Source organism: Athalia rosae, chromosome 2 (genome assembly GCF_917208135.1).
Source record: "Athalia rosae chromosome 2, iyAthRosa1.1, whole genome shotgun sequence".
Taxonomy (NCBI): domain Eukaryota; kingdom Metazoa; phylum Arthropoda; class Insecta; order Hymenoptera; family Athaliidae; genus Athalia; species Athalia rosae.
The window spans coordinates 21,094,057-21,116,946 of record NC_064027.1 but is presented as its reverse complement, the minus strand read 5'-3'; the positions used below and the strand labels follow the sequence as shown (position 1 = coordinate 21,116,946).

Here is a 22,890-nt window from a genome sequence, read left to right as displayed (position 1 = left end):
TCTTGGATTTGTCTTTAATAGAAATGATACGAATGCGGTACATAGTACAATAAATATTATTATAGTATTTACAGTGTAACAAATTTTTCAATTTAACAATATTTGAGCACTGGATCATGACCTCCCTCGATAAATAGCACTATTTCAGATGTGCGATTGCTTTACGTATCCAGTCGAGTCTGAATTATTTACATGGAATTTATTTACTGTGCCTTTGTGTCAGTATATGACGTTACTTTTACCCCTTTTTCGTAGAATATTTCCTGTCACCGCCAAAAGACGATGTCTCTGCTTGAGATTTCTTGCACGGACATGTTCAGAACCCACTTCTTTTGTATAATTTGCCGGAAACCAGCCTTGTTCTCCATCTAAGAGTTTTTCTCCATGATTCCAACCATCTGTCATTTTCCGTAGAACGTTTATAACATCTCCTTCAAGAAAAAAATTCCATAGTTTGAACGAACGTCATGAAATATCATTAGATTACCAACTTTCATCGCCAAGAAATCAAATCCAAGCTTACCAGGATGTAAAGCGAGCTCGTCCGGTTGTACAGGTGCATAGGAATAAAGCGCCATTACCTGAGGGCAATCCCAACTTTCATAGAGTGTTTCACCAATATGACTAGATCTTGGTGGAGTTATAACATCCAACCATCGCATGAGCTCCGTGTCACTGTCACAGGTCAGAATGAACTCAACTTCACGACCCATGTGATTTTCTAGCAATGTTAAAATCATTGCATGCCGTCCCACCCAAGGTGAATCATCGGGAACCGCTTCCATCGTTATCAAATTTCTCTTACAGGTATCGATAACTGTGTAGTTCTCGTCAATGGAGCTAATGAAATCAATGAAATTGAGTATTGGATTTTATAAATCCAGATATTAGTTACCAACCTTATTTTCGGTTTCGTTACTAGAACGTAGTCTGTTAGCAGAAAGAGATACAGCGGCGTCTTGTTTAGTCTTTTCCCAAAAGTGAGCTTATAGTCTGCATCTGTTTTTGGCAATATTTGCACGACCCGTCCACTTCTAATTAAATGTCGACCTCTTAGTGTTATTGGTGTAATTTTGGACGCGTACTCCAATTTTCTAAAACCCAAATATGGTCAATGCCTGTGTCTAATCTTCATTCGAATACAAATTTCGCCTTATGATCACCTCGCCAATGCCTCCATTTCCACTTGTCTTCCAGCTGCTCTAGCTCCTTCGTTGCATTCTGCTACGACGCTACTCAGACTTGCCAAAACATTTTCCCAGGAAGAACGCTCGGGATGCTCAGATAATAATTTAGTCAACACTGCGTCAGCCAATAAGGGTAGTCTGAAATATGAGATAGTTATTCATCTTCAATTTTTACCAGGCGTTATCGACATAAATATCATACCTCGTGACTCTCTGCATCGGTAACATCAAAAATGAGTGCAGCGACAAACTGTGACATGCAGGATGTGCTTCAATGGTAGATAAAACTTCGAGGAATTTTGATCCTTTTCTTCCTCTGAAAAGATGTTGATTTTGAAATGAATTATAATCTTCAATTATTTAGTAATTTCCCGAATCTTTCCTTACCTCAATTCTTTCAAAGTAGTATCGATGCTGACTTGGTTAGAACAGTATTGTACGTAAACGTTGCGTGACGTTCTAGCATGTTTCAGTAAGACATCTGGTAGACCATGCAGCATGGGGTCTTCGGTCCAGACGATTTCAAGGTCGGCTAGCAATCTTTCAGAAGCTTTTCGTATACCAGGAACACCTCCGAAGAGTTTTTCCTTCTCAGATGGAGTTAAAATTCCAGTATTGGCCTCAAAGTTCTTTACAAATTCTTCTTCTAAAACCCGTAATGAGCTCAGGTATGACGCCTCTGAAGTTAGGATTTCAAATTTTGCTTCTTGTAGTTTGCGCTCCTCAGCTGCTAATCCTACTACAATTGAACGATATCACCGATTACCTTTGCTTTTCGAATTAGAATCATTTTATGAGTAATAAGCTACTCACCATGGAGACCATTATTCACCACTTGAGGTGTTTGACACCATAAAGTTCTGTGTCCAGGTTTTGCAAGGTCTGTTGCTGCTTGAGTTGGAATAAGATCTCTCACCTGTAAAGATCAAAGTCAAATTCAGCCTATTATAAACTGCTTTTCACCAAAACAGCTGTATCGTATTCAGGCTACGTTAAAGTAAAGATCTTCACCTCTTCGTAGCCATCGGAATCTGACTCAAAAGCAACCCTGGCTGCTGCAGCGGCATAAAATTGGTACAGAGGTTCTTCGGCAAGAAGATTACAGCGGTCTACAATGTAATGAAGCATGTCAAAGACATAAGCATATGCGATACGCTCAAGCATAAATCTGTATTCGGACAAACCTGCGTTACTGTTCTGAGACTGTATAGAATCGTCATCTTGCCAATTCTTCAATTCCCCGCTCGACCAATTGCCATTGCTATAAGGTCTCTCGTCTTCATCGACATAATTGGCAGTGAACTTGTTTTCATTATTATCCAAGTAGAATGTTGACAGGCCAGTAACACTCTTACGGAAATGTTTCTTGAAGCTAAAGTATTTTTTATTATCCCCTGAGTTAGTTACGACGTTATTAGCCATACTGTGAGGATCTCTTGGTATCGCCTCTTGGTAAATGGGTTCATTTTCCCCAGGAATTTTTCTGCGAATCCTGCCCAAGCTCCCTTTAGTCAGACTCCAAGTACGGCGCAATAATTTCATTTTTCTACCCAAAGTCTGGGTGAGGCTCGCCTCCCTCGGAGGAGGTGGTGTAGGACGAGAAGGTGCCTCGGAATAAATCTCATCCTTACCAGACGAGGCATTTTCTTTTTCTACTTCAGAATCCGAGCTAAAGTCATCCGGGTGAGAAGAGTACAGAGATTCATAGTTGCTGTTGTCAGACCCTGAATCTGAATAAAATGAAAAAAAATACATACATGTATATCGAATATTGGAAATTAGAAAACGCTGTTGAGAAGTATATGTATAGTGCTAATATATGTATCAGACACAGCAGTATACGGCAGTATATCAAGTGGGAAATTAAAGGGACAGCACCATATTAGTGTTGAATATTCCAAATGCAGTTGATGGTTGAAAGTCAAATTTTGGATACCTGATTAGCCTGGAATTTGTTCGAACAGGTTTCCGTTCGATCCAAATGTTTATAAATTATTCACAACGTTCAAAAGCGAGGGCTACTAGGAAGTTGGTGGGAACTTTGGGTGTCTAATAGAAGCCACGTGACTGGTAGTGTCATAAATAACGATATCTCTTATTAGGACCTTGATCAGTAACGTAACAGGATAACTCTTGCACCTCTTTCAGTTCATCGTTCGAAACCATAAGCCTTAAGTGTACCGTGCCAGATTGAAGATGATTTTTCGGTTGATCCTTGTCCACCGAAATATCCTGTCGATCATTATCGAAGGATTTCTTCTCCGTCGAACCAAAGAGTAAGATCGATCCGGTTCCAAGGCTGACAGCGACTTAAAACGAATCTCAAGGTTACCGCGTGATCTCATCGTGTCTTTTCTCCTTATTCAAGACGTCGCAATGCCGCGTCAAAATAAATCGACGATTATCGAGTTAACAAACACTATATCTTTGCCCAAATTCTAAATAATTCATCACAATCATCATCGTGCTGTTACTTACCCTGTGTGTTAGGCCTCCGCGACAAAGTTCTCAAACTTTCCCTCATATTGTGAAACATGTATGATTAGAATTTGAAACTCATCGAGCTTCTCTATATACCTGCACGACGGTTTTGTTTTTCAACATTATTCTCCTATCATTCTTCTCTTTTTTTTTCCCTCTCATCGATGCCGCCTTATTCAACCTTGTCCTCATATACCATATCCCTTCGTGAGACGCGACTGGAATATATACGTATGTTTTTTCACAATTAATTTAATACTGTGAATTAGAGAATTATTTTATGGGTTTCTACGGCCGCAACACAACCGGTGCAAACAACAAGTGATCGCAACGCCTTGCTTCGGAGGCTCAGAAACGACTGAGAAACGCTTTCACCTTGTCTCTTTATCTGCTGGATGTTCAGTTCATGGAAGCCGATTTTTACTGCCTTGTGCCGCGGTGTGCTATGCTATGCGTAAACGCCTGCCGCAAAACGGAATCTTGTTTTAACGGAGAAAAAAAAATAAAATACACGCCGGATTTTTGCAACCCGTTTTGTCAAGAGTCGCGTTTCTGTAAGCAACAGCAAACAAACCTTGGATAAGAAATCGACATTTTTTGGCGTTAACTCGATCCTTTCGAAAGATAGATCAATTTAAAGAACGAATTCGGATTCTTGAGCTAAAAACATTTTAAAATGCATCGAAATCCTTGAAAGAAAAACAACAAAAAAATATTGACTTTTGACCCAGAAACGAGAAGAGCGTATCCCTTTAGATTTTTGCAATTTCTGAGCCAACAATCAACATTCCTCTTGGCACACTTGGTTTTTTTTCAAAGTAACGCCAGAACGCAATGCTAATGTCGAGGAACGGAACCGGCGGAAAGTTTGAAAAATTCAAGGAGAAATTCATGGGATAATTCTCCCCCAAGTCACAGCGCAACAATAAAATAATTCCAAGTCATTTGAATCGAGGCGTGTTCGATTATAATTAGAGCATACCTTACGTGAATTACTCGTTGTCAGTGAAAGTGTTGAAAGCGTAGTTGTTTTGTTCAAGAACTGATTAACTGGAATATAACGAGGATAAAATGCCGGAGACCTCTTCATTTCTAATCCCTAAATCCCCCGAGTAAATTTCACTACACATTTATAATTATTCCTCTCGTGTTAATAATTGTTCATTACGCTTTAATAATAACGCGCGAAGAACCGTGCACTAAATTATCATATTAATCCATACGGTCAATTAGCATCTTATTCTTAATCTTGAAAAAAATACTCAATTGTCTCAGATGAACGCACAAACGCGACCATGCGCGATATGGTAGACGTACAGCGGGATGCGTCGAGTCCCACGCGTCTTGAATTAAATTATCGAAATTAATTCACAAACAGTCGTTAGATATAGTCATCGTTATATGGGCGCGACGGGGGTTCACATCGTGTAAACTTGCAACTTTATACCATCTCGTAACTCGTCGCTTGATTTATTCCAAAGATTTTCTCCTGCATCGAAACACTTGCAAACCAAATAGAGACGATCATTATTTCATCTAATTTTTCCATTTTGTTAGAACCGTTTCGAAATTCTGCCACTCACGCGTTACGTGTAGGAAAACAAAAAAAAAAAAAAAAAAAAAAGAAAAAAAAAAAGACAAGAGAAAAGTAATCGTAAAGATGGAAACGCGACAAAACATTACAGCAAATTATCGCGTCGTTTCTTTAGACTAATTGCAAGTGGACGCGGTTAGCCAACTTCGAGCATCGCAGCTTTGTTGTGTAATTAACAATGGCTTGATCAGCTATGTGTACTTGTAAATAAAAGCTATTACATTGAGCGGGATGTATAGAATTCGATAATCCAAAGTCGGCGCAGGTAATCCCCAGTAGTAGAAGTGCAGGTCACGGTCGAATATATATCGATTCTGATAGCACCGCGTGACGCGTATAGTAATAAGAAAAAACTTTTACTTATTTGTATGTATGTACATGTAACACGTACTACGTGACTTGGGCACAGATCACTTTCACAATTATCAGTTTTTAACGGGATATCTATATCGCGGATCTAACAGACCTCTGTACGTACACCTTCGTTTTACGGGCCAGGTGGTACGGATCGTAATGATATTCAAATCGCATTTTCACCATGCGAAATAGAATGCTCCATATTAATGACCGGCGATTCTCCAAAGATCGAAAAATCGCGGGCTCGTAGCGCGAATAAACATATTCACATACTCGCGACGTATACGTGAAGAAAATCGCGCGTCAACGATCATTGTATAATTCGAATCATGACGCGAGAATATAAATATATCGTTGATGCAGCTTTCCAAGGTTTCTAAAATAATGATTATTCTTCAACGTTGAATTTTCAAATTTCTCAATTCCGCCACCGTTATAATATCCTTACGGAGTACGGAGTGTTTTTTTTATAAAAATATATCACACGTTACAGCATGCATATGTATATGACACCCGCATAACACACGGAATACCACCGAATGATGTACATCGAATTCATGCAAATCTCAAAGAATAATGTAAAGAGTTAATTATTCATCTGCAGAAATTAGATTGGATTAGATAAGATTATATGGTGTAATAACATGCGGAGAGCATATGATATATGGAATGGGATGGATGTATAATGGTAACATACTACCGAGAGATAGAGTACAGAATAGTGCTTTATTATGCTGATATATCACAAAGTCTATGTATACGTATATATATATATATCTATCTATGTATCTATCCATCTGCATAGGTATGCGCGTCGTGTATATAGCTAACGATAAAAAGTGCATTGCGTATGTGGTGTGAATGAACATGCACATGAAAAAAGAAAAAAGAAAAAAAAAAAAAACTATGGAAGATAATTAGTAAAAGCAAGTGACTAACTAACACCCAATCGCGATACCTCGTACCGCCTACATACGATCGGTTGAAACTGTAATTGCGTACGATTTCATCTCATTATACCATGAAAAATGTCATTCCAATGGGTATCATGCATCGTCGAATTCCAGTCCGGAATGATCGACCCCAAACCGAAGCGTTTGGATGCGCCGGGAATTGTTGATAAAAATGAAGAATCGTAAAGTGTATAGTTCAGGATTTTCAGGGACTATAAGGTGAAGTGTGCAGATCAATGGGTCGAAGTTGAAAATAAAAAGAAGGTCGAAGCACTTCGTATAGCTCGGGTCATAGGCTGATTGCGAGCCAGTGTTTCAGTCGCAATGAGGCGATCCCCTGTGCCGTGTTTTAAACATTGCGATTATACGGTTTACTGTAGAAGATTTTTGCTCACCGGCCGAGGTGTGGTCATGAGTATTCCGCTTCGAAGATCTGGCGGAATTTTCCCGCGACGCTTTCGAACGCTGTCTTCGTACCTTGTGCGACCACTTGTGGGCAAACTTTTTTTTCGAAGGTGTGCTCGACTGGAAATCCCCAACGGATTTGGCGCTGAAAATGATTTTCTCAAATTGAATGGAATAAAGCGTAATCGAATCATGATTTCTTTTCGCAGATTGCGGCGCTTCGGAGAAAAAAAAATGAAACTTATACGGATTTTTTACCTGATTCCATTCCTCTGAGGCAACGGCAACGGCAGCGGGGCTGGTGGCGGCGTTTCATCGAGATCCTCCCATTCGGATTCCTCCCTGGTTGGCGACCCGAAACCCACCAGGGTTCCCCCGTACAAACTGTTTATTCTTTCCTGGCTGGGCAGTCCTACGTCATCGTAAGCGTCCCCGTCTGCCGCCATTTCTTCCAGACTCGAATAGTTGTTGCACTCGACCATCGCGTACGCCTTTTTAGTTTCCAAATTCGAGTGACGGAGTTTCACCTCTTCCGTCTCCGAAAACTTATCGCTCGGGTGAGCGGTTTCCGATTTACCTACGAAGGGAGAATACTCGGCGCTGTTCGCACCGATTGAGGCGTAGGTGTTCGGCGGCATCACGTCGTCGTAGACGTCGTCTTCGGGGTCGACCTTTTCCGAAGACGTTGTCAAGGGCGTCGTCGTTTCCACGTGATCGTAATCGTCGTCCTGATCCGGAGGGGGCGAGTCGACGGCGAGTTTTGCCGGTCCCACGTGATCGTACTCGTCGCACTCCTCGTAATCGTCGTCATCCTCGATCGTGGAGTTATCGGTTTTCCGGACTTCCGTAAATTCGATCGACTCTACGCTCGATTTTTGCGAATCGTTTTTTTCGCCGCACTCGCTCCGAAGCGTTGACCGCAGCTCCGGAGGTTTCGTATCGGGGACTTTCGTTCTCCGTTGTTTGCTCCAAAGAAAACTCGAATTCGGCAACGGTTTTGACGGTAAATCGGCCATGCACTCGTAAATCTTATCGTCCTCGTTATCGTCATTTTCATCAACTACGACCTCGTTCTTGTCCGTAGATTTCACCACCTCGGGGTTCGTATCTTCCTCAATTTTCGGCTGGGGAGACACTTTCACGGCCCTTTCGGCAACCACCTCTACTCCGTTGACGCGCGGACGTCTGAGAGGCTCTTTTTTCGTCTGGTGCGAATCGCGCCTGAAACGATCGAAAAACTCGGTTTTTGACTTGACGCTCGAAAGGACGTCCGGATCGGGTCTTGGACTGACCGGACTCATGGGAACGTATTTCCGATTTTCGACGTTGTTCCGTTCGCCATTTTTTAAATTCTTCAAATTTTCCCCCAACTCGGCGTAAAGGTGGGGAAGAGAGGCGTGTCTCGAATCCCGATTAAGGGCGGACGAATTCTCGTCGTTTTTTACGAATTTTGGTATCGTCGCGGACACCAAATGCACGAAATTGGTCGGTTCGGATATGGTGATGTTCTTCAGATCCCCTCTGGAAAGGCTCCTGATTTTCGAATTCTTCAAACTGATTTTTTTCAAGTTCACGTTCGCGGTCAGTATTTCTTCGGGAGAAATTAATAACTTGTTAGTTTTACCCATTAGTGGGTTAATTTTGGGTAACTTTACAGTAGCATAACCAGTTTCCTCGTTATTCTCGTCTAATTCATCGAAATTTTTATCGTCCGCCGATTCCTCTTTCGAAAACTTTCTAGAATATTTTATCACTTCAGATTCGGATAATTCCCTTTCTTTGATTATGTTCGTCGTGTTATCGTTCCTATCTTTATTCGCTCCGTTATTTTCATCGCGTTTTTTCAAAATCTCTCCCTTTTCCTCCACCGTGTTTTTCAACACCCGACCGTGCTGTCTGTTGTGTAGTTCCTCGATTAATTCCGGAAGGAGTTTTGGCACGTTTTGGTTGTGTAAATATGGCAGTATATTTGTTATCCCATTTTTCATTTGTTGCTGCTGGTTTAAACTCTGTTTGCTACCGATTGCACTTTCTTTCTGAGTATTTTCATGCTGTTGAGGCATTTTTCCACCTGTTGCAGCTAACGAGGTCACCTTGTGACGTTGCTTCCAATGTAGACTCGAACCTGGTCGAATCTGGTAAACGACATAACATATAGACTTAGAATTCTCATCTAGTGGGTCACAGAGAAAAACATACATAAGGTTACAGATGATCCCTTGCGCTAGTTTAGTTTTTCACCGGTGCATTGCGTGAGATTTATGGAAAATTTTTTCCATGAAAATTATTTCTTTGAAATAGAATACCGCAGACGACGACCTTCCGCTTTTACAGCGTATAAAAATTCGTTGGTTTTGTGGGATCGAAATTTTCCGGGTCATTGCTCGGTGATTTGTTTATTGATCACAGTAGAAGAGGGATCGGCATTTTTTGAGGTAACCTAATTTCCAAAATTTCAAAATCTCTAACGCCGATATGCTAATATCATTTCGAAAAAGCAGAACACCGCGTCGGTGCGTCGATCTCAAAGTCGGCTACACACTTTATCCGTGAAATAATGATAATTTTCATCGAAGAAAGTTCGGTTCGTATATATCGTTATTAATCTTCAGGGCAGAAACGACATATATCCAGGATATCCGTATTTCGTGGCACCCATTCGCTCCCCTCGCTTTCAATTTTATTTCCAACATCTTTCTCTCTTTACAGCGATCGCTTTCTGATCACGGTTTGGAGTGCTTCAAAATTAAACGCCCCTCACACGATCAAGCATGTTATGCACGAGGTGAATGAATATATACCAAAGTAAAGACCGATGTGTAATCGCCGTCGTCATTTACAAAAAAAAAAAAACATATATATATCAACACCTGTGTACACACGATGTGACTACGGCACATCAGATACCTGTTTTATAATTCGTTATTGTAGAGGAGATTACGGCGCGTTTGAAGTTCACATGAATCGCACTCACGATCAGGGTCGATCAGATAGATACAAAAATAAAATAATAATAATAATAATAATAATAATAATAATAATAATAATAATAATAATAATAATAATAATAATTGACGAATAAAGGAGGAGGAGTGAAGGCATGAAGGAAAAACCAGTCGATGGGCGCATGGCTTAGATCTGGAGACGAATGATATGATAGCGTATAGAAGAAGGCGAGGTTTGCGGAAAAGGAAACCGCACGCGCGGTTTTTATGCCTGAAAAGTTCATTGAAAAAATAAAAGTAAAAAAAGGTCGGAAAGAATTTCACCTTGAAGCTGGGGCGTCTCGACGAAGTCCTCTTGGAGTTGTTCGACTTTTTATCCTCCTGATCATTCTTGTTGTCAGTCTTATTGGAAGGAACGTTATCATCGTCGATGCGACGATCAACGTCGTCGTCGTCGTCGTCGTCGTCGTGGTGGTGATCAGGCGGGGGGACCAGTTGCAGCGGTAATCTCGTCCTTTTTAGCGCCAAACAATCTAACGTCGCGTAAACAATTTTGTCCTGACAATTGTTGGCGGCATTATTTTTTGATTTAGTTGCTGCAACGGCGCCGGCAGAAGCGGCATTCGATCTTATTGTAAGATTGGAATGAAGGAAGCTACGATTAGCAACTGCTTCGGTACGCGGTTCCTCTGAACTACAACTCTGCATGGCTCACAATCAGCGGAAGAAGCATAACACTCCGAGGGTACAAAACTATCGCAATAAAAAAACAATATAAACAGATACAACTCAACAATGAAGAAACATCGTTTCAACGTAAGAGCAAATATTGTACTTTGGCGGTTAGTCAATTTCGAATTACACGCCCGCGATCTCATGGAAAAACAACCGTTCCTCTTCTCTTTACTCTCGTGTTTCCGTTAACTACGTGACCTGCACATCACTCGTGTCACCGACAATAAACACTAATAGTATTTTCAGAACGTCATCGTCATTTTTCCAGTCATTCCCCTCGGCTCTGATTATCCCGTTGAGTGTGCTCTTTCGAGAACCTATCGATAGAGAATAATTATCAAAAAAGGTACGACGTTTACGCGTATTGATGCGATAAACCCATCGACTTCTTCTTCTTCGTTTTTTTTTTTTTGTGTCTTACATATTGTCAGATAAGAAACGTCATCACTTCGACCGTTATCACCGTGTCGCATCCGTTACAAACCGTTCGCGGTTAATATTTACCTCATCACTTACTTCAACATATAATACTATGCAGCTCGGCGCTGAAACACTTGTTATTATTAATAAAATGTCAAATGTTGTTTGTTTATAAATCTTTGTTCGGTTTTTGATTTCTTCTATTTGGTTACAGGACATAGGCGACGTGTGTTTTTTTTTTTTTTTTTTGTACTCCAGCTTTTGATGGCACTTGTATTTTTGTTTTTCCTCAAATGGCACTGACGAATTTCACTGTCAGTCGATCGGTTGACTCGAACGATCTTTCTTTCAATTATACTTTGCTAAACTGTTAAGTGTATAGTAATAATTAACACACATCGGAATTTCATCTCGCACACAATATAATTTTAATAGTATCGCAACGGCAGGAATTCTGCGACTGCGATCGCGAGAGAATGTTTCTCGGAACGTTGAGTAAAGCTCGGAGGAAAAAATAATGAAAAAAAATAACAAAATGATGACACAATTTCTTGTCACGGTATAGAAAAAAAAAAAAAAAATGTTTGCACACGTGAGTCAATTAGGAATTTTATCGCAGTGAATTAATTAAAGGCACGTTTGTACAGGTTATAATATAAGTTTTGATATTTCGAATCGATTTTTGAAAGCACGATTATTATTTTCTTTCTATTATTTTCTCACACAGAACGGATCAATTTTCAACACTGCACTTTTTTGTAAAATTTATTCATATCAGAGGCGGGATAGATCGGAGAAACGTGACAGACTCGAAATTATAGTTACGTATTTATCGGTTCATCGGTATTAAATTGAACAATTTTTGATTCTTGAGTATTTTGTTGAATCGCAAGTACCGCGCGACGTCGATTTGTCACACCTGGGAATACGAACGTAATTGAAATGGGGATAAAAAGGAATGTAACAAAAAAAATAAATAAATAAATAGACGAGGACCACGCGCGGCTAGGTCTGCGGTACTTCCATGCAGGATATTCACTGCAGATTATAGAAAAGTGCGCGACGCGCGACTCGCGTGTTGTTGTCCTCGGCAATTTCTGCCTTCTTCGCCTCATCAGGTAACCGAACATGCCAAACTTCGACACAGTTCGTTCGTACGGAACAACTTCGGCAATCTTCGGAATAAGTATGAAAGTGGTGCGTCAGAAAGCGAAGAATTCTCACATTCCTGCGCAGGTGAGCAGCGGCAGCCGATGTAAAAGTACGAAGTTGAGTTGTCAGCTTTGCGCGTTCTTTTTAACAACCTCCTTTTCTTCTTCTTCCTTCCTTCTTTATTTGTCGTTTATTTTTTCCTTTACAACTGCAAATTTTTTTTTCACGAATATAATTCCATCAGCAAAACTGTTCTTTCATTTCGTTTTTTGTTCGGTTCATTTTTTTTTTTTTTTTTTCTATCTTTCGAAAAGCAACGTTATCTCTTCACGTCTCCGATTTCTGCTGCGTGTCTCGTTGTTGTCATACCCGACCGACGAAGAGACAAAAAATTCAAAATGAATAAAAATAATTGAGGCTGCACCAACTCCGTACACCTTAGTTTTAACAAACTAGTTAGATATTATTACACTTTGTAGAATCTTGATTTCTGGTGGACGACTTTTTTTCGTCCTACGTTATCAAGTATACCTATGGGTGTGTGTATTGCATACCTACCTATCGGATTTGATTCTCAGCACATTTTTGACCTGCGTGACTAGCGATAATAAAAGAAAAATTACAGAATATACAACTCGTTGAGTCTACGTGTAGCTACGTGACGACGAATACGTAGGGTATGCAATATAAAACTGGTATAATTATAACGGTAAACTCGAACGCAAAATCTTTGCATTATTATTCATCTTACCATTATTGTATAAAATCATTGAGTTCGTTGGCGGATTGTCAAAATTTGTAATACCTGTGCGTACGCGGGTACATGTGTGTGAATATTTCAAACAACCCGCATGCAGACGCCCATTTTTCTACTTTTATAGAATTTGTAGGTGAAGAAAATGAAGAACAATCAATAGTACAAGATCTTTGCTATCTTGAGCTATGAAGATACCAAAAAAAAAAACAGGCCTGCAAAGGCTTATTGAAAGAAAAGTGAACGAAGAATTGTGTGAAAATAAGGTAAATTTTTCAGGGCAACAGAAAGAATTATCAAACGAAAGGGGGATTGAAAATCGATGATGGATTCGAGGAGAACGTCGGATTCGTCACGCTGCACAGAGAGGCCTTCGAATAATTACGTAATTCCCAATGATCTTCCGGAATTTCTGAAAATTCTCTTACACACGCCATACACTCATTCCGCGGTTTTTTTTCGAAAGTTAAAAGACTTCGCTTCGTACTATATTTTGTATACCCTCTCATACGCATGATTAGATTATACACGTACACGCGTTTTTATATCGCGTGTATGATGTATTACGTCAAACAGATTTTATCCGATTAGTCACTATCTGTTATATGGGGCATTTCGTGGCAAATTTTTTACTACAACCTGCCACAGGCCCCGACAGTTTTATCCGAATTTTTGCAATTTTTGGTGATCCGATTCCAGAAAGCACAAAAGAAAATTTCTGAAGACGCATCGTCAACGGTATTTTTTTATTTTTCTTCCCATCGTAAAGATTTTCTTCATTTTCACGAAATTCAAATCAATACCATTTTCGGAGCACCTGTACAGCTATATAACTGCGTAATTCGTCGTACAATTATTACGGAGGATAAAAAATTACAATTCGTTTCCCTATTTCTTGGAGTGATTACTGTCGTATCGGATAAATTTTCATAGTTTTCCGTTATTTCAATTTTCTTCGCGGGGTCGACCGGCCAAAATGCCCGATACATGCACGAAACGTTAGTCAGTCATTAAGTATATTAAATCGCATGTATATTGTCCAGCAGATAACATACGGCATTAATATGTACATATTAACAGCTATCAGGTCGTAGTGATCGTACTGCAACAGGTAGAGTGAGGCAAAAAACGTCAAGCAGATATACATGGTCTATGCGATTTTTATCATTATGTTTTTTTTGTTTTTTATTTATTACCACTTTGGGAGTGGGGAAGTTGAAAAGGTACAAGGCAGTCGTCAGTCTGCCACCGAAGAAATCGCATCATCGTTGTCTTCGCCGCACTCCAATCCCTCAAAATGTCTCTAGATCAGGTGAGCGCGGCCGCTATGAACGTTTTAGTCAAGTTTATTTTGTATATTTTCAACGTCGCATCGTTGTTAGAAATTGAAAAGAAAATTCTTTCTGAATTAATTTATTTATTATTTGGCGAAGTTACGTAATATGAATATGGATGTTATATGATACGTTATTGTCCACGTCGAGAATTATTAAACGCTCGTATTGAAAAAAAAATTGCATCGCGGAGACTTTGTACAGCTGTATGTATTAAAAATATACCGAACGAATAATAATTTCATCGTGAATTGTGGATTGAATTACGCGGATAATAGAAAATCTGAGAAGATGAACGTACAGTAAATTTTTAGTTTTTAAAATTTGGTTGGTTTCGATTAGCCAGCCCGAAAGTTTCCCACTCGGTTGTAATTTGATTTATCCATTTTTCTCATTGTTTCTGAAATATAACGTGATATCAATATAAATGAGTAGTTAAATAAGGTCCGATAATTTCTTCGAAAATCTATCGCGAAAGCTGTCTTATCTCTGCAAGTATACATTTTGTAATTAAATCGATCTTATTTATCAGCGACATAAGCCCGATTCTATCGATAGCATAATTTTTCAACAAAACCTGTTTATCAAATAGAAGGAAATAATATTATATCATAATTGAACGAAAGAGATACGTGATATTTAAATTTGTCATTATTAAACAAAATCGAAAAAAAATTAAAAAAATAATCGATCGATCGCATGTCTATGACAGTTACTTTTAATTACACGATCGCATTGAATATAATAAAAGGAATGCTGCAGCGCGGCAGAACAAAAAAATGAAAATAATTCGCAAGACCGGCGATTCGTAAACCGTTAACCCTGCAAGATTTTAAGAAAAAAAAATTTTTATACACAGCTTATACTTATGTAGATACACAAAATAATTATCCTCGTTGATGTGCAGCATATACATAGCTGTAAATATCATAGTTACTAACCGGAAGTCTGGTAAAAATTATATACCGATATACGTCGAACGCGAACAGCTATTAAAATGAAGAAAACAAAAACAATAAACAAAAAAGAACTTGATTCGTGAATTACTTATTCGTATTGCTGTTGTTATTATTTTCATTAAAATTATTTCTTCTCGGCGGACAGAAATTTGAAGCCGCAGCTCAAGCCGTCAAAGGTTTGACAAAACGGCCAACCGATGAGGAGCTTTTAACTCTTTACGCGCTTTACAAACAAGCCATCGAGGGCGATAACAACACACGTAAGTTATACATGATGATTATGAATAGAAAATCTAGACGAAACTTCAATGGCGAACGAGGGGAGAAAAGCTGAAATAAATTCATATACTATAGAGAAATCAAGAAATACAATTTACAGACCTTATGGTTTCATTCTTTGCCTACTGTTCATAACTTTAACGATATTTCCCATTATTTTTAGCGAAACCTGGATTGCTCGATCTGAAGGGCAGAGCAAAATGGAATTCATGGGACGCGAAACGAGGAACATCAAAGGACGCGGCCAAAGAGGAATACATTACCTTCGCAGAAGGTTTAATGGCAAAGTACAAATAAATTTTCAATCTTGAAGGGATATTTTTCTTTATAAAGCGTAAGAATTTTGTGTACTTTTTTCTCGCATAATATTCGATACAAATAATATATTTCCAAAATCAAGTGATTTCACCATACATATTGCACTTTTAATGATTTTTTATGTTTTGATTTTATAATCAATTAATTCAACTACACCGACTACACGCATACGCCCTCACCTCACCAGAGAACTTAACGCGATACAATCGAGTGAGTGAGAAAAAGAAAGAGACGAGAAACAATGTGGATGATTATAATTCTGATGGTAATTAGTGCTGCGGCGGCTGGAGGGGGAAAAGGGGGCTGAAGGCGATAATCTAATCACGAAATATTATCCGCACAAGCTTTGTTTAAAGAGCACGACGATCATCATTTTATCATGATATCAGTGGACATGATAAAGAACCCCATAATTTTTCTCTCCTCGTTCGTTTATGTTTTTTTTTTACTTCGAAACGCGCCCGTTTGTCTACTTGATACGCCTGCACTTTGTGATATTGCGTATGGTTATGCACATACCGTTATATAAGCAGTCCGTGAAAAAGAAGTCGAGAAAAAAAAATTAGAAAGATATCGAACTTGTTTACGCGAGTAAATCCTTCATTACTAATAATGCGATGTGTAGCGCATTAGCACCTCACTAATAGTGTTACAGGTTACAATTTTGATGCCTATAAAGGATGCGATTTCAATGAAGAACTTGTACTTGAATTTGTTCCGCCGCGCATGTTGTTTGAAATGGGATGGCAGGAGACGATGAACTGATTTAAATCTTGATAAAATTTCTCTGTTTCCATTCATTCCGGATTTAGAATTAAATACGCGACCTGCTTAAGAATTCGATCCGCTGTTTGGAATCTATTACTTCCAAATATCTCATGCTTCCTAAAATCTGCGAATGGTAAAAGAAAAAAAAGAAAACCAAACAACTTTCGACGTTCAGCGATTCCAATTTGCGGTTTCACTTTTCACCGATGACTCCCAGAGGCTGGGAAAAAGCATAAGAAGCTGATCATCGCATCGAAATTCCCTCCTCGTAATGTGTGTCTAATGAATCATGATATTAATCTCAAAAAATAATTCTATGCTTTTGAGTTCCGTTCCATTTCCACTTCCATGATGTTGAATCGTGACGTCTAATCGACGCGCGCAACTGGCAGACCGTCGATTTTTTTTTTTTTTTTTCAAACAATGCAGGATTTAAATGTATATGTAGAGATCAGTGAGTATTTACGTACGTATATACATACGTACACAAGGTGCATACATACATGACATACATACTATTCACACACCACATATGATCAGCCCGGTGGCCTCCAGTGATACCACACTCCGAAGTTGCCGCTGTGAGTCGTTCTCAAACAGCCGAACGGTGAGTACACGTCGTTTGTTTCCGCACAGAAATGGATTCCATCCTTTTTTTTCTCGTGCAAACAGGTTTTCATCAATTGATTATTTCATCGTTTCTTTGCCCACGTTAATCAATGTGAACGCACAATCAGTCCATTATTTCATTCATTCCATCGGATGTATGTGTAGATTAATACAGAATATATGTTTTTATTGCGCTGAATGCGGGCAGGTAGAGCTGCCATCTCCTACTGGAACGAGAAACTTCGTCGATACGGAAAAATATAAAAAAACAAACAAATTACCAACAGCAAAAATCATGTCTTTGGACGAGGTAGGTTGAATTTGAGAATGATTTCTCTTTTTTTTTTTTTATAAATTTAACATCTCCTCGGTTATCAACTTGGTGTTTCCAATTCACAAAACAAAACAGTTTTAAGTACTTACTCTCATAGTATGACGATGATGCCCATCCTCTTTGGTGTCATGCATGTATAAGATTTGCTCGGATTCAATATCCAATCTAATCAAAGGAATGAGAAATGCGATTCTTTTCTTTTTCCATTATCTTTGGTTCTTGACGCACTTAATACAGTCACATTATTATACATATGCTAATTTAGATGAATAAAGCGAAATGTATCGATAAAATATAAACGGTGTGCGAAAAAATTTGAGAACCGTTCCGAAAAATGTTATACTGTTCATCTCTGCATCGAAATTCCACGCCCATAAATACAAACACGTCATAAATTAATTGATAGGAATTGTTCGCGTTACAGATGCATACGTATGTATGAAAATGTACTTGAGATAACCTTCAAATTGAATAATGAAACTTGGAATATTTATAACTTTTAAGGTGGTATTTTTTCTTCCTTTCGAGTTTTTTTTACACCAAAGATTAATTTTTTTACAACCTTGCACGCGCGTGCGATACATCATTGTTAATTTATATATCTGATGAATTTCGTTGAAGAGATGAAAAAATTGTTCATGGGTATATTGGGATAAAAAAAATAATTAAAAATCGTCAAAATCCGATTTTAAAAATTACAAATATAAAAACATATTGCGCAATTTCAAAAAACGATTGCGTCAATTCATATTCGAAATTTAGATTTGAATAATATTCTTCAGAGATTTAACGCCGCCGCGAAGGAAGTGACGGAATTGGCTACCCAGCCCTCCGATGCTGAACTTTTGGAAATTTATGCACTTTACAAACAAGCGACAGTCGGTGACGTAGACACAGGTAATTTAAAATTGTTCATTTGCCGATAATTGGAGAATGAAATTCATCGCTGTGTCCCATGAGACATCATATTTTGAGGTCATAGGTCGCGATGCAAAAGCTGTCCTTCGTTTCTCTCCCAAATTGACTTGCACGACCGAAATTATTGGGAAAGAAGTTAATGCATGTGAATAACGATGAAAAGAAATTTTAACGACAAACAACCTCGTCAACGATGACCGCAAAACTCGCATTTTAGCGACCGTCGAATAAATTGAATGTATAATTCAATACTACAGATAATGTAAATGCCTCGGTAAATACAAACGACTTCAGACTTACATGCTGAATCGTTGGTAAATATCCGAGCAAATGATGAACAATATTTATACATACATTAAATTATTAATTTTTACTCTTTGTTTGACAAAAGCGCGTCCCGGCATGTTGGATTTCCGTGGTAAAGCTAAGTGGGACGCATGGAACGGAAAAAAAGGGATAAGCCAAGATGATGCCAAGGAAAAGTACATCGCCAAGGTCGCTGAACTCGTAAATTCCATCGGGAAAAAATAAACAATTCTACAAAATATATATAATTATATATTTATATTATTTCATAGGTCGTTTTGTTTTTCAATTAGATTATTACCGGGTGTCTGATATCCTAATTAATTATGGTTGTACAATTTTATATACCATATGTATAGTATATAAATTATTTTTTTCCCTCTTCTTTTGAAAGTGATGAAAACGCACGCACAATTATTGTGATAAAATAAAACAAGGAATTTATAACTGGAATATGATTAATAAAAAATTGATATAATTTTTTGGTACAGAACATGTTGTGTGCTTCATTTTCGAAAATCCTGTGGGAATCAATGACCCTTGAAAAGGTTTTCCTCTCATGCCCGCAAAATTTGACAGATAGATCAAGTTGAGCCTAATTATGGGCAACTCTAAAGTATACATGGAGCAATTTTTCAACGGACCACAAAATCAATGTGCTTTTACCGACGTGAACGTTGAAGCGTTAAAGTTCCCAGCAGAGCAGCAGCAGAGGACAGAGTCAGCTGTCAGGTGACAGAAACTGCGTGGAAGGGTATTCAGGTGGTGTTGAGTTTTGGTTGGGGATTTGACGTTTCACTCCCCTTCGGAATTACAATTCGTAGAGAGCTCTATTGTAATTAGATCGTCTGTTCCAAAAGGATTCGAAAACTCGGAATCCAAACTGCTCCCCAAAATAACTCTTTCCTCACTATGTGGAAATACGTGCTGCTTCCGTTGACCATTGTTTTGATAAGTTTCTCACAATCAGAGGTTAGTTTTGAAATTTATTTTATTTGTGTAATATTGGATGCTCTGAAGCGTTACGTTTAGACTCTTTATTAATGGAGTAAAACCTTGTGATAATCTACTCTGGATTTGGTACATAACTTATTGACTTCAAAACAGTCTTTGCTGGTATCCTTATGGTATCTCATCCAACCGCTGAACTAACTCACCTTTGTATAATATAAATCCTACCCCTTACGTCTTCTACAGGCACAGTCTTACGACGACAAGAGATGTAAATGCATATGTCCAAGCGTTTCATCCGTCATAAACACAACTCAATCATCTCCTGATAGATTGAATTTTATTTCAAACGTTCCACCTTCGAAATGGTGAGTTTTTTCAACTGCAATTTAGATAGCTTCGCTCGTGCAAGTTCACGTAAAGGAGTCATAGTGGTATGGTATGAAATGACATTTGAAGATGACAAAAATGTTCATGTGTTTCACAGTAATTGCGACGGTGTAATATTGCCACGTCTTGGAGATCAAATTAAAGGGCAGGAACAGATCTTTTGCCCAAGATGTGATTGTAAATACGAAAATAGAAATACCACTATAATCAAGGTAAATTGATCACGACTTGATTTCATTTTATCTGTATTTCTAGCAAAAAAATTATTTTGTTATAGATTGTTGTAATAATTGTTATCTGGGTTATCTCGTTGCTTGTGATCTACATGCTGTTCCTAATATGTTTGGATCCACTTCTAAACAAAAGGATACACAAGGGCACAGCCAGTGGCAGTTATCAAGAACATACAAATGAAGAGGTACAGCCATTGCCATTGTATTCTCCATTTTCTATCTACAAGCAGGTCAAACGACCAGTTTACACTATAATCAATTAAAACAACTCAGAAACTTCTACCTCGCTAATTTTTTGGTGACTCTATACAAAACTGTGATGTTTATAATACAATGTTAGTGTTAAATAAATACTATATTCACTAAAAATGGAAAATCAACAAAATTTTCATTCGTGTTAACAGGATGACAGCTCAGTCAATCCCGGAACATCACACGCTATGGGAGTGAGGGGCAATGTTTTAAATCGTGTTGGCCATCAGCAAGACAAATGGAAGCGTCAAGTTCGAGAGCAGAGGCGTAATATCTACGATCGCCATACGATGCTTAACTGAATCAACAATTGTTTCTTGGAATAACAAATTAAATATTCTTTGACACAAAGTTATTTGGCAAAAATTAAGCTCGGTGTTATCGCATCATCTGCATCTCAACAGGTACGACCATTCGAAATTTTATTATTTGATGTATTATATCGTTTTATCACATAGAATAAGGCATTAAGTTGAAAATAAAGTTGAATAACCATTACTCAGGCTGCAGATTTGTTATATTTTCTTTCAAGCCTCTACACTGTCCAGATTCTGTACGTTTACACAGTTATCGCTGAGTCGAAAGCAGGCTGAAAGTTTGTTCTATAAATACTGTATTTAAAATACTAACCTTTTGATCTCACCTCCAAGATGTCAATCAGGGAATTCCTCAGAAAGTAAGCTTTCACATTGCAAGGTGCCTCAGAAATAATTTTTGCATTTTATTTTTCTTAAAAAAGACTCAAGATATTGCCTTGTTAATACCCCATTTGACAACATCATAAAGAGTCAATACAAGAGCTCCACCTGTACCCCTTAATATGTTTGAAAATGCGCCTTTGAAAAAGGCTGCAGATCCTTCTTTTTGCAATACTTTGACCCAACAATCCAATGTGTTTTTATACATCATGTCTTCTTTGCTTCGTCCTGACTGCATCATCATTCGTCTTCGTACCGTATCAAAGGGGTACGAAATAAGACCAGCTATTGTTGTCACTAACTAGAATCATCAAATTCTAGTGTGGATATAATCGTGGATTGTCTTTGCGACGTAAGATGAAAAAAATTTAGACTCACTTCAGCTATGCAAAAGTTGATATAAATCGGAGTGTTCTTTGGGTCAGGTAACATTGACTTTGCACTGTCGTAAAATCCAAAATATGAGGCACGGTATATTATGATACCTTGAACACTGACATTGAAACCTCGGTATAAGCCAATAGGTCCATCGGCTAAGAATATCTTGTACAAACAATTTCCCATTCCACTAAATTCTCTAGTTGATCCTTTGCCGACATCTGCGGCTAGTCTGCAGGACTTTTTGTATTAACTTTGGTGAAATTGTAGAATATTTAGAATAATTACGGACTTAAAGAGATTACCTCGTCCTTGCAAAGTCTAGCGGATAAACAAACAACAGAGATGTTGCTCCAGCAGCACCACCGCAAGCTAAATTTCCAGCAAACTGTCGCCAAAAGGCATCTTTTGGAACGCCATCGAGAAATATTGCTTTATACTTATCCTTAAAAGCGAAATTTAGAGCCTGCGTCGGAAAATATCTTATGACATTGGCTAGATTCCCTCTCCAAAAACTCAAAAATCCAGTCTCTTTGGGTATTCGTACAAAAACATCTATCATTCCTAGAATCAGAGTTATTACATGAAGTCAACATCAGACACAAGTAGATATGTTTACACACCTTTGTACCGTTTGTCTTCAGGGATTTGTGTTGATGTATGCTGAACTTGAAGCAATAATTTAACACGCTCTATTGGTGCGACAACAGTCTTTGAAATAGCCGCTGATATACCTCCGGCAAGAAAATCTACCAGAAATGCTTTGGTCTCAGCCATAGTAAATAACGGTATGACAGATGATGTTAAAATTCTCGGATTGGAATTCTCTATAAAAGTTTGGAAATGTATTTGGATAACCGAATTTGAATGGAAATATGTTCAATTACCCTCCTGACGTAGGCTTTGAATCAATTTATGCTATCAAACAATTTGTCACATTATTAACAGTGATAATAACGCCATAATTCTAGTTGAACTGGTTGTTTGGTAACGTTATTCAAACCAGAGACTTTTAAACGCATCTGCACGAATGCCTGATTATAAAAATTTTCATTTTATGATCAAATCGATAATTTGCTTTACAAATATGAAATTAACTTTTGAATGTCAAAAGCATCTTTAACATTTGAAGATTGGTACAGAAAAAAATGGAGCTTACTTCATTCTTGTATACTATGAC

General features: G+C 38.3%; 5 protein-coding genes across 6 annotated transcripts; 3 read left to right on the top strand and 2 right to left on the bottom strand.

The window, feature by feature from the left end:
• Positions 1-38: 38 nt before the first annotated feature.
• Positions 39-13,264, bottom strand: LOC105689453. Of its 2 annotated transcripts, none has more exons than XM_012406473.3 (12): positions 10,247-13,264; positions 7,236-9,112; positions 6,968-7,122; positions 2,372-2,917; positions 2,199-2,296; positions 2,001-2,103; positions 1,575-1,926; positions 1,390-1,503; positions 1,164-1,325; positions 900-1,094; positions 524-840; positions 39-431 (listed from the first exon to the last, which is right to left on the bottom strand). In XM_012406473.3, the coding sequence occupies exons 1-12, from the start codon at positions 10,628-10,630 to the stop codon at positions 220-222; spliced, it is 4,515 nt and encodes a 1,504-aa protein (XP_012261896.2). In that variant the 5' UTR covers positions 10,631-13,264; the 3' UTR covers positions 39-219. The 2 variants fall into 2 exon arrangements, with proteins under 2 accessions (XP_012261896.2, XP_012261897.2); XM_012406474.3 differs by having other exon boundaries at positions 1,575-1,923.
• A 904-nt stretch (positions 13,265-14,168) lies between these two features.
• On the top strand, positions 14,169-15,968 carry LOC105689398 (acyl-CoA-binding protein homolog). Its single transcript, XM_012406385.3, has 3 exons — positions 14,169-14,295; positions 15,422-15,536; positions 15,719-15,968. The coding sequence occupies exons 1-3, from the start codon at positions 14,281-14,283 to the stop codon at positions 15,850-15,852; spliced, it is 264 nt and encodes an 87-aa protein (XP_012261808.2). The 5' UTR covers positions 14,169-14,280; the 3' UTR covers positions 15,853-15,968.
• Positions 15,969-17,114: 1,146 nt separating this feature from the next.
• LOC105689397 (acyl-CoA-binding protein-like) lies at positions 17,115-19,301 on the top strand. Its single transcript, XM_012406384.3, has 4 exons — positions 17,115-17,248; positions 17,459-17,560; positions 18,367-18,481; positions 18,894-19,301. Exons 1-4 carry the CDS (start codon positions 17,174-17,176, stop codon positions 19,031-19,033), a joined length of 432 nt encoding a protein of 143 aa, XP_012261807.1. The 5' UTR covers positions 17,115-17,173; the 3' UTR covers positions 19,034-19,301.
• Positions 19,302-19,531: 230 nt separating this feature from the next.
• Positions 19,532-21,132, top strand: LOC105689396 (uncharacterized protein CG1161). Its single transcript, XM_012406383.3, has 5 exons — positions 19,532-19,780; positions 20,006-20,127; positions 20,247-20,361; positions 20,427-20,567; positions 20,787-21,132. The coding sequence occupies exons 1-5, from the start codon at positions 19,721-19,723 to the stop codon at positions 20,934-20,936; spliced, it is 588 nt and encodes a 195-aa protein (XP_012261806.2). The 5' UTR covers positions 19,532-19,720; the 3' UTR covers positions 20,937-21,132.
• On the bottom strand, positions 20,956-22,803 carry LOC105689395 (ADP,ATP carrier protein-like). The gene is made up of 5 exons (XM_012406381.4): positions 22,598-22,803; positions 22,334-22,537; positions 22,016-22,274; positions 21,711-21,942; positions 20,956-21,633 (listed from the first exon to the last, which is right to left on the bottom strand). The coding sequence occupies exons 2-5, from the start codon at positions 22,485-22,487 to the stop codon at positions 21,376-21,378; spliced, it is 903 nt and encodes a 300-aa protein (XP_012261804.2). The 5' UTR covers positions 22,488-22,537; positions 22,598-22,803; the 3' UTR covers positions 20,956-21,375.
• Between the last annotated feature and the right edge of the window lie 87 nt (positions 22,804-22,890).

Bases quoted from the DNA above. Each gene is read 5' to 3' on its own strand.
- LOC105689453 (XM_012406473.3), bottom strand. From the start codon at position 10,630: ATGCAGAGTTGTAGTTCAGAGGAACCGCGTACCGAAGCAGTTGCTAAT. The intron at 2,918-6,967 runs GTGAGCAAAAAT...CATTTTATTCAG, and splicing joins TCATGACCACACCTCGGCCG to ATTCAGGGTCTGACAACAGC. The intron at 1,927-2,000 runs GTGAGTAGCTTA...GTTCAATTGTAG, and splicing joins GGTGAATAATGGTCTCCATG to TAGGATTAGCAGCTGAGGAG.
- LOC105689396 (XM_012406383.3), top strand. From the start codon at position 19,721: ATGTGGAAATACGTGCTGCTTCCGTTGACCATTGTTTTGATAAGTTTC. The intron at 20,362-20,426 runs GTAAATTGATCA...ATTTTGTTATAG, and splicing joins GAAATACCACTATAATCAAG to ATTGTTGTAATAATTGTTAT. The intron at 20,568-20,786 runs GTACAGCCATTG...TCGTGTTAACAG, and splicing joins AAGAACATACAAATGAAGAG to GATGACAGCTCAGTCAATCC.
- LOC105689395 (XM_012406381.4), bottom strand. From the start codon at position 22,487: ATGGCTGAGACCAAAGCATTTCTGGTAGATTTTCTTGCCGGAGGTATA. The intron at 22,275-22,333 runs GTGTGTAAACAT...CTCTGATTCTAG, and splicing joins TGAAGACAAACGGTACAAAG to GAATGATAGATGTTTTTGTA. The intron at 21,943-22,015 runs GTAATCTCTTTA...AAAGTCCTGCAG, and splicing joins CTAGACTTTGCAAGGACGAG to ACTAGCCGCAGATGTCGGCA.
- LOC105689398 (XM_012406385.3), top strand. The intron at 15,537-15,718 runs GTAAGTTATACA...CATTATTTTTAG, and splicing joins CGAGGGCGATAACAACACAC to CGAAACCTGGATTGCTCGAT.
- LOC105689397 (XM_012406384.3), top strand. From the start codon at position 17,174: ATGATCAGCCCGGTGGCCTCCAGTGATACCACACTCCGAAGTTGCCGC. The intron at 17,249-17,458 runs GTGAGTACACGT...GAATGCGGGCAG, and splicing joins CGTTCTCAAACAGCCGAACG to GTAGAGCTGCCATCTCCTAC. The intron at 18,482-18,893 runs GTAATTTAAAAT...GTTTGACAAAAG, and splicing joins AGTCGGTGACGTAGACACAG to CGCGTCCCGGCATGTTGGAT.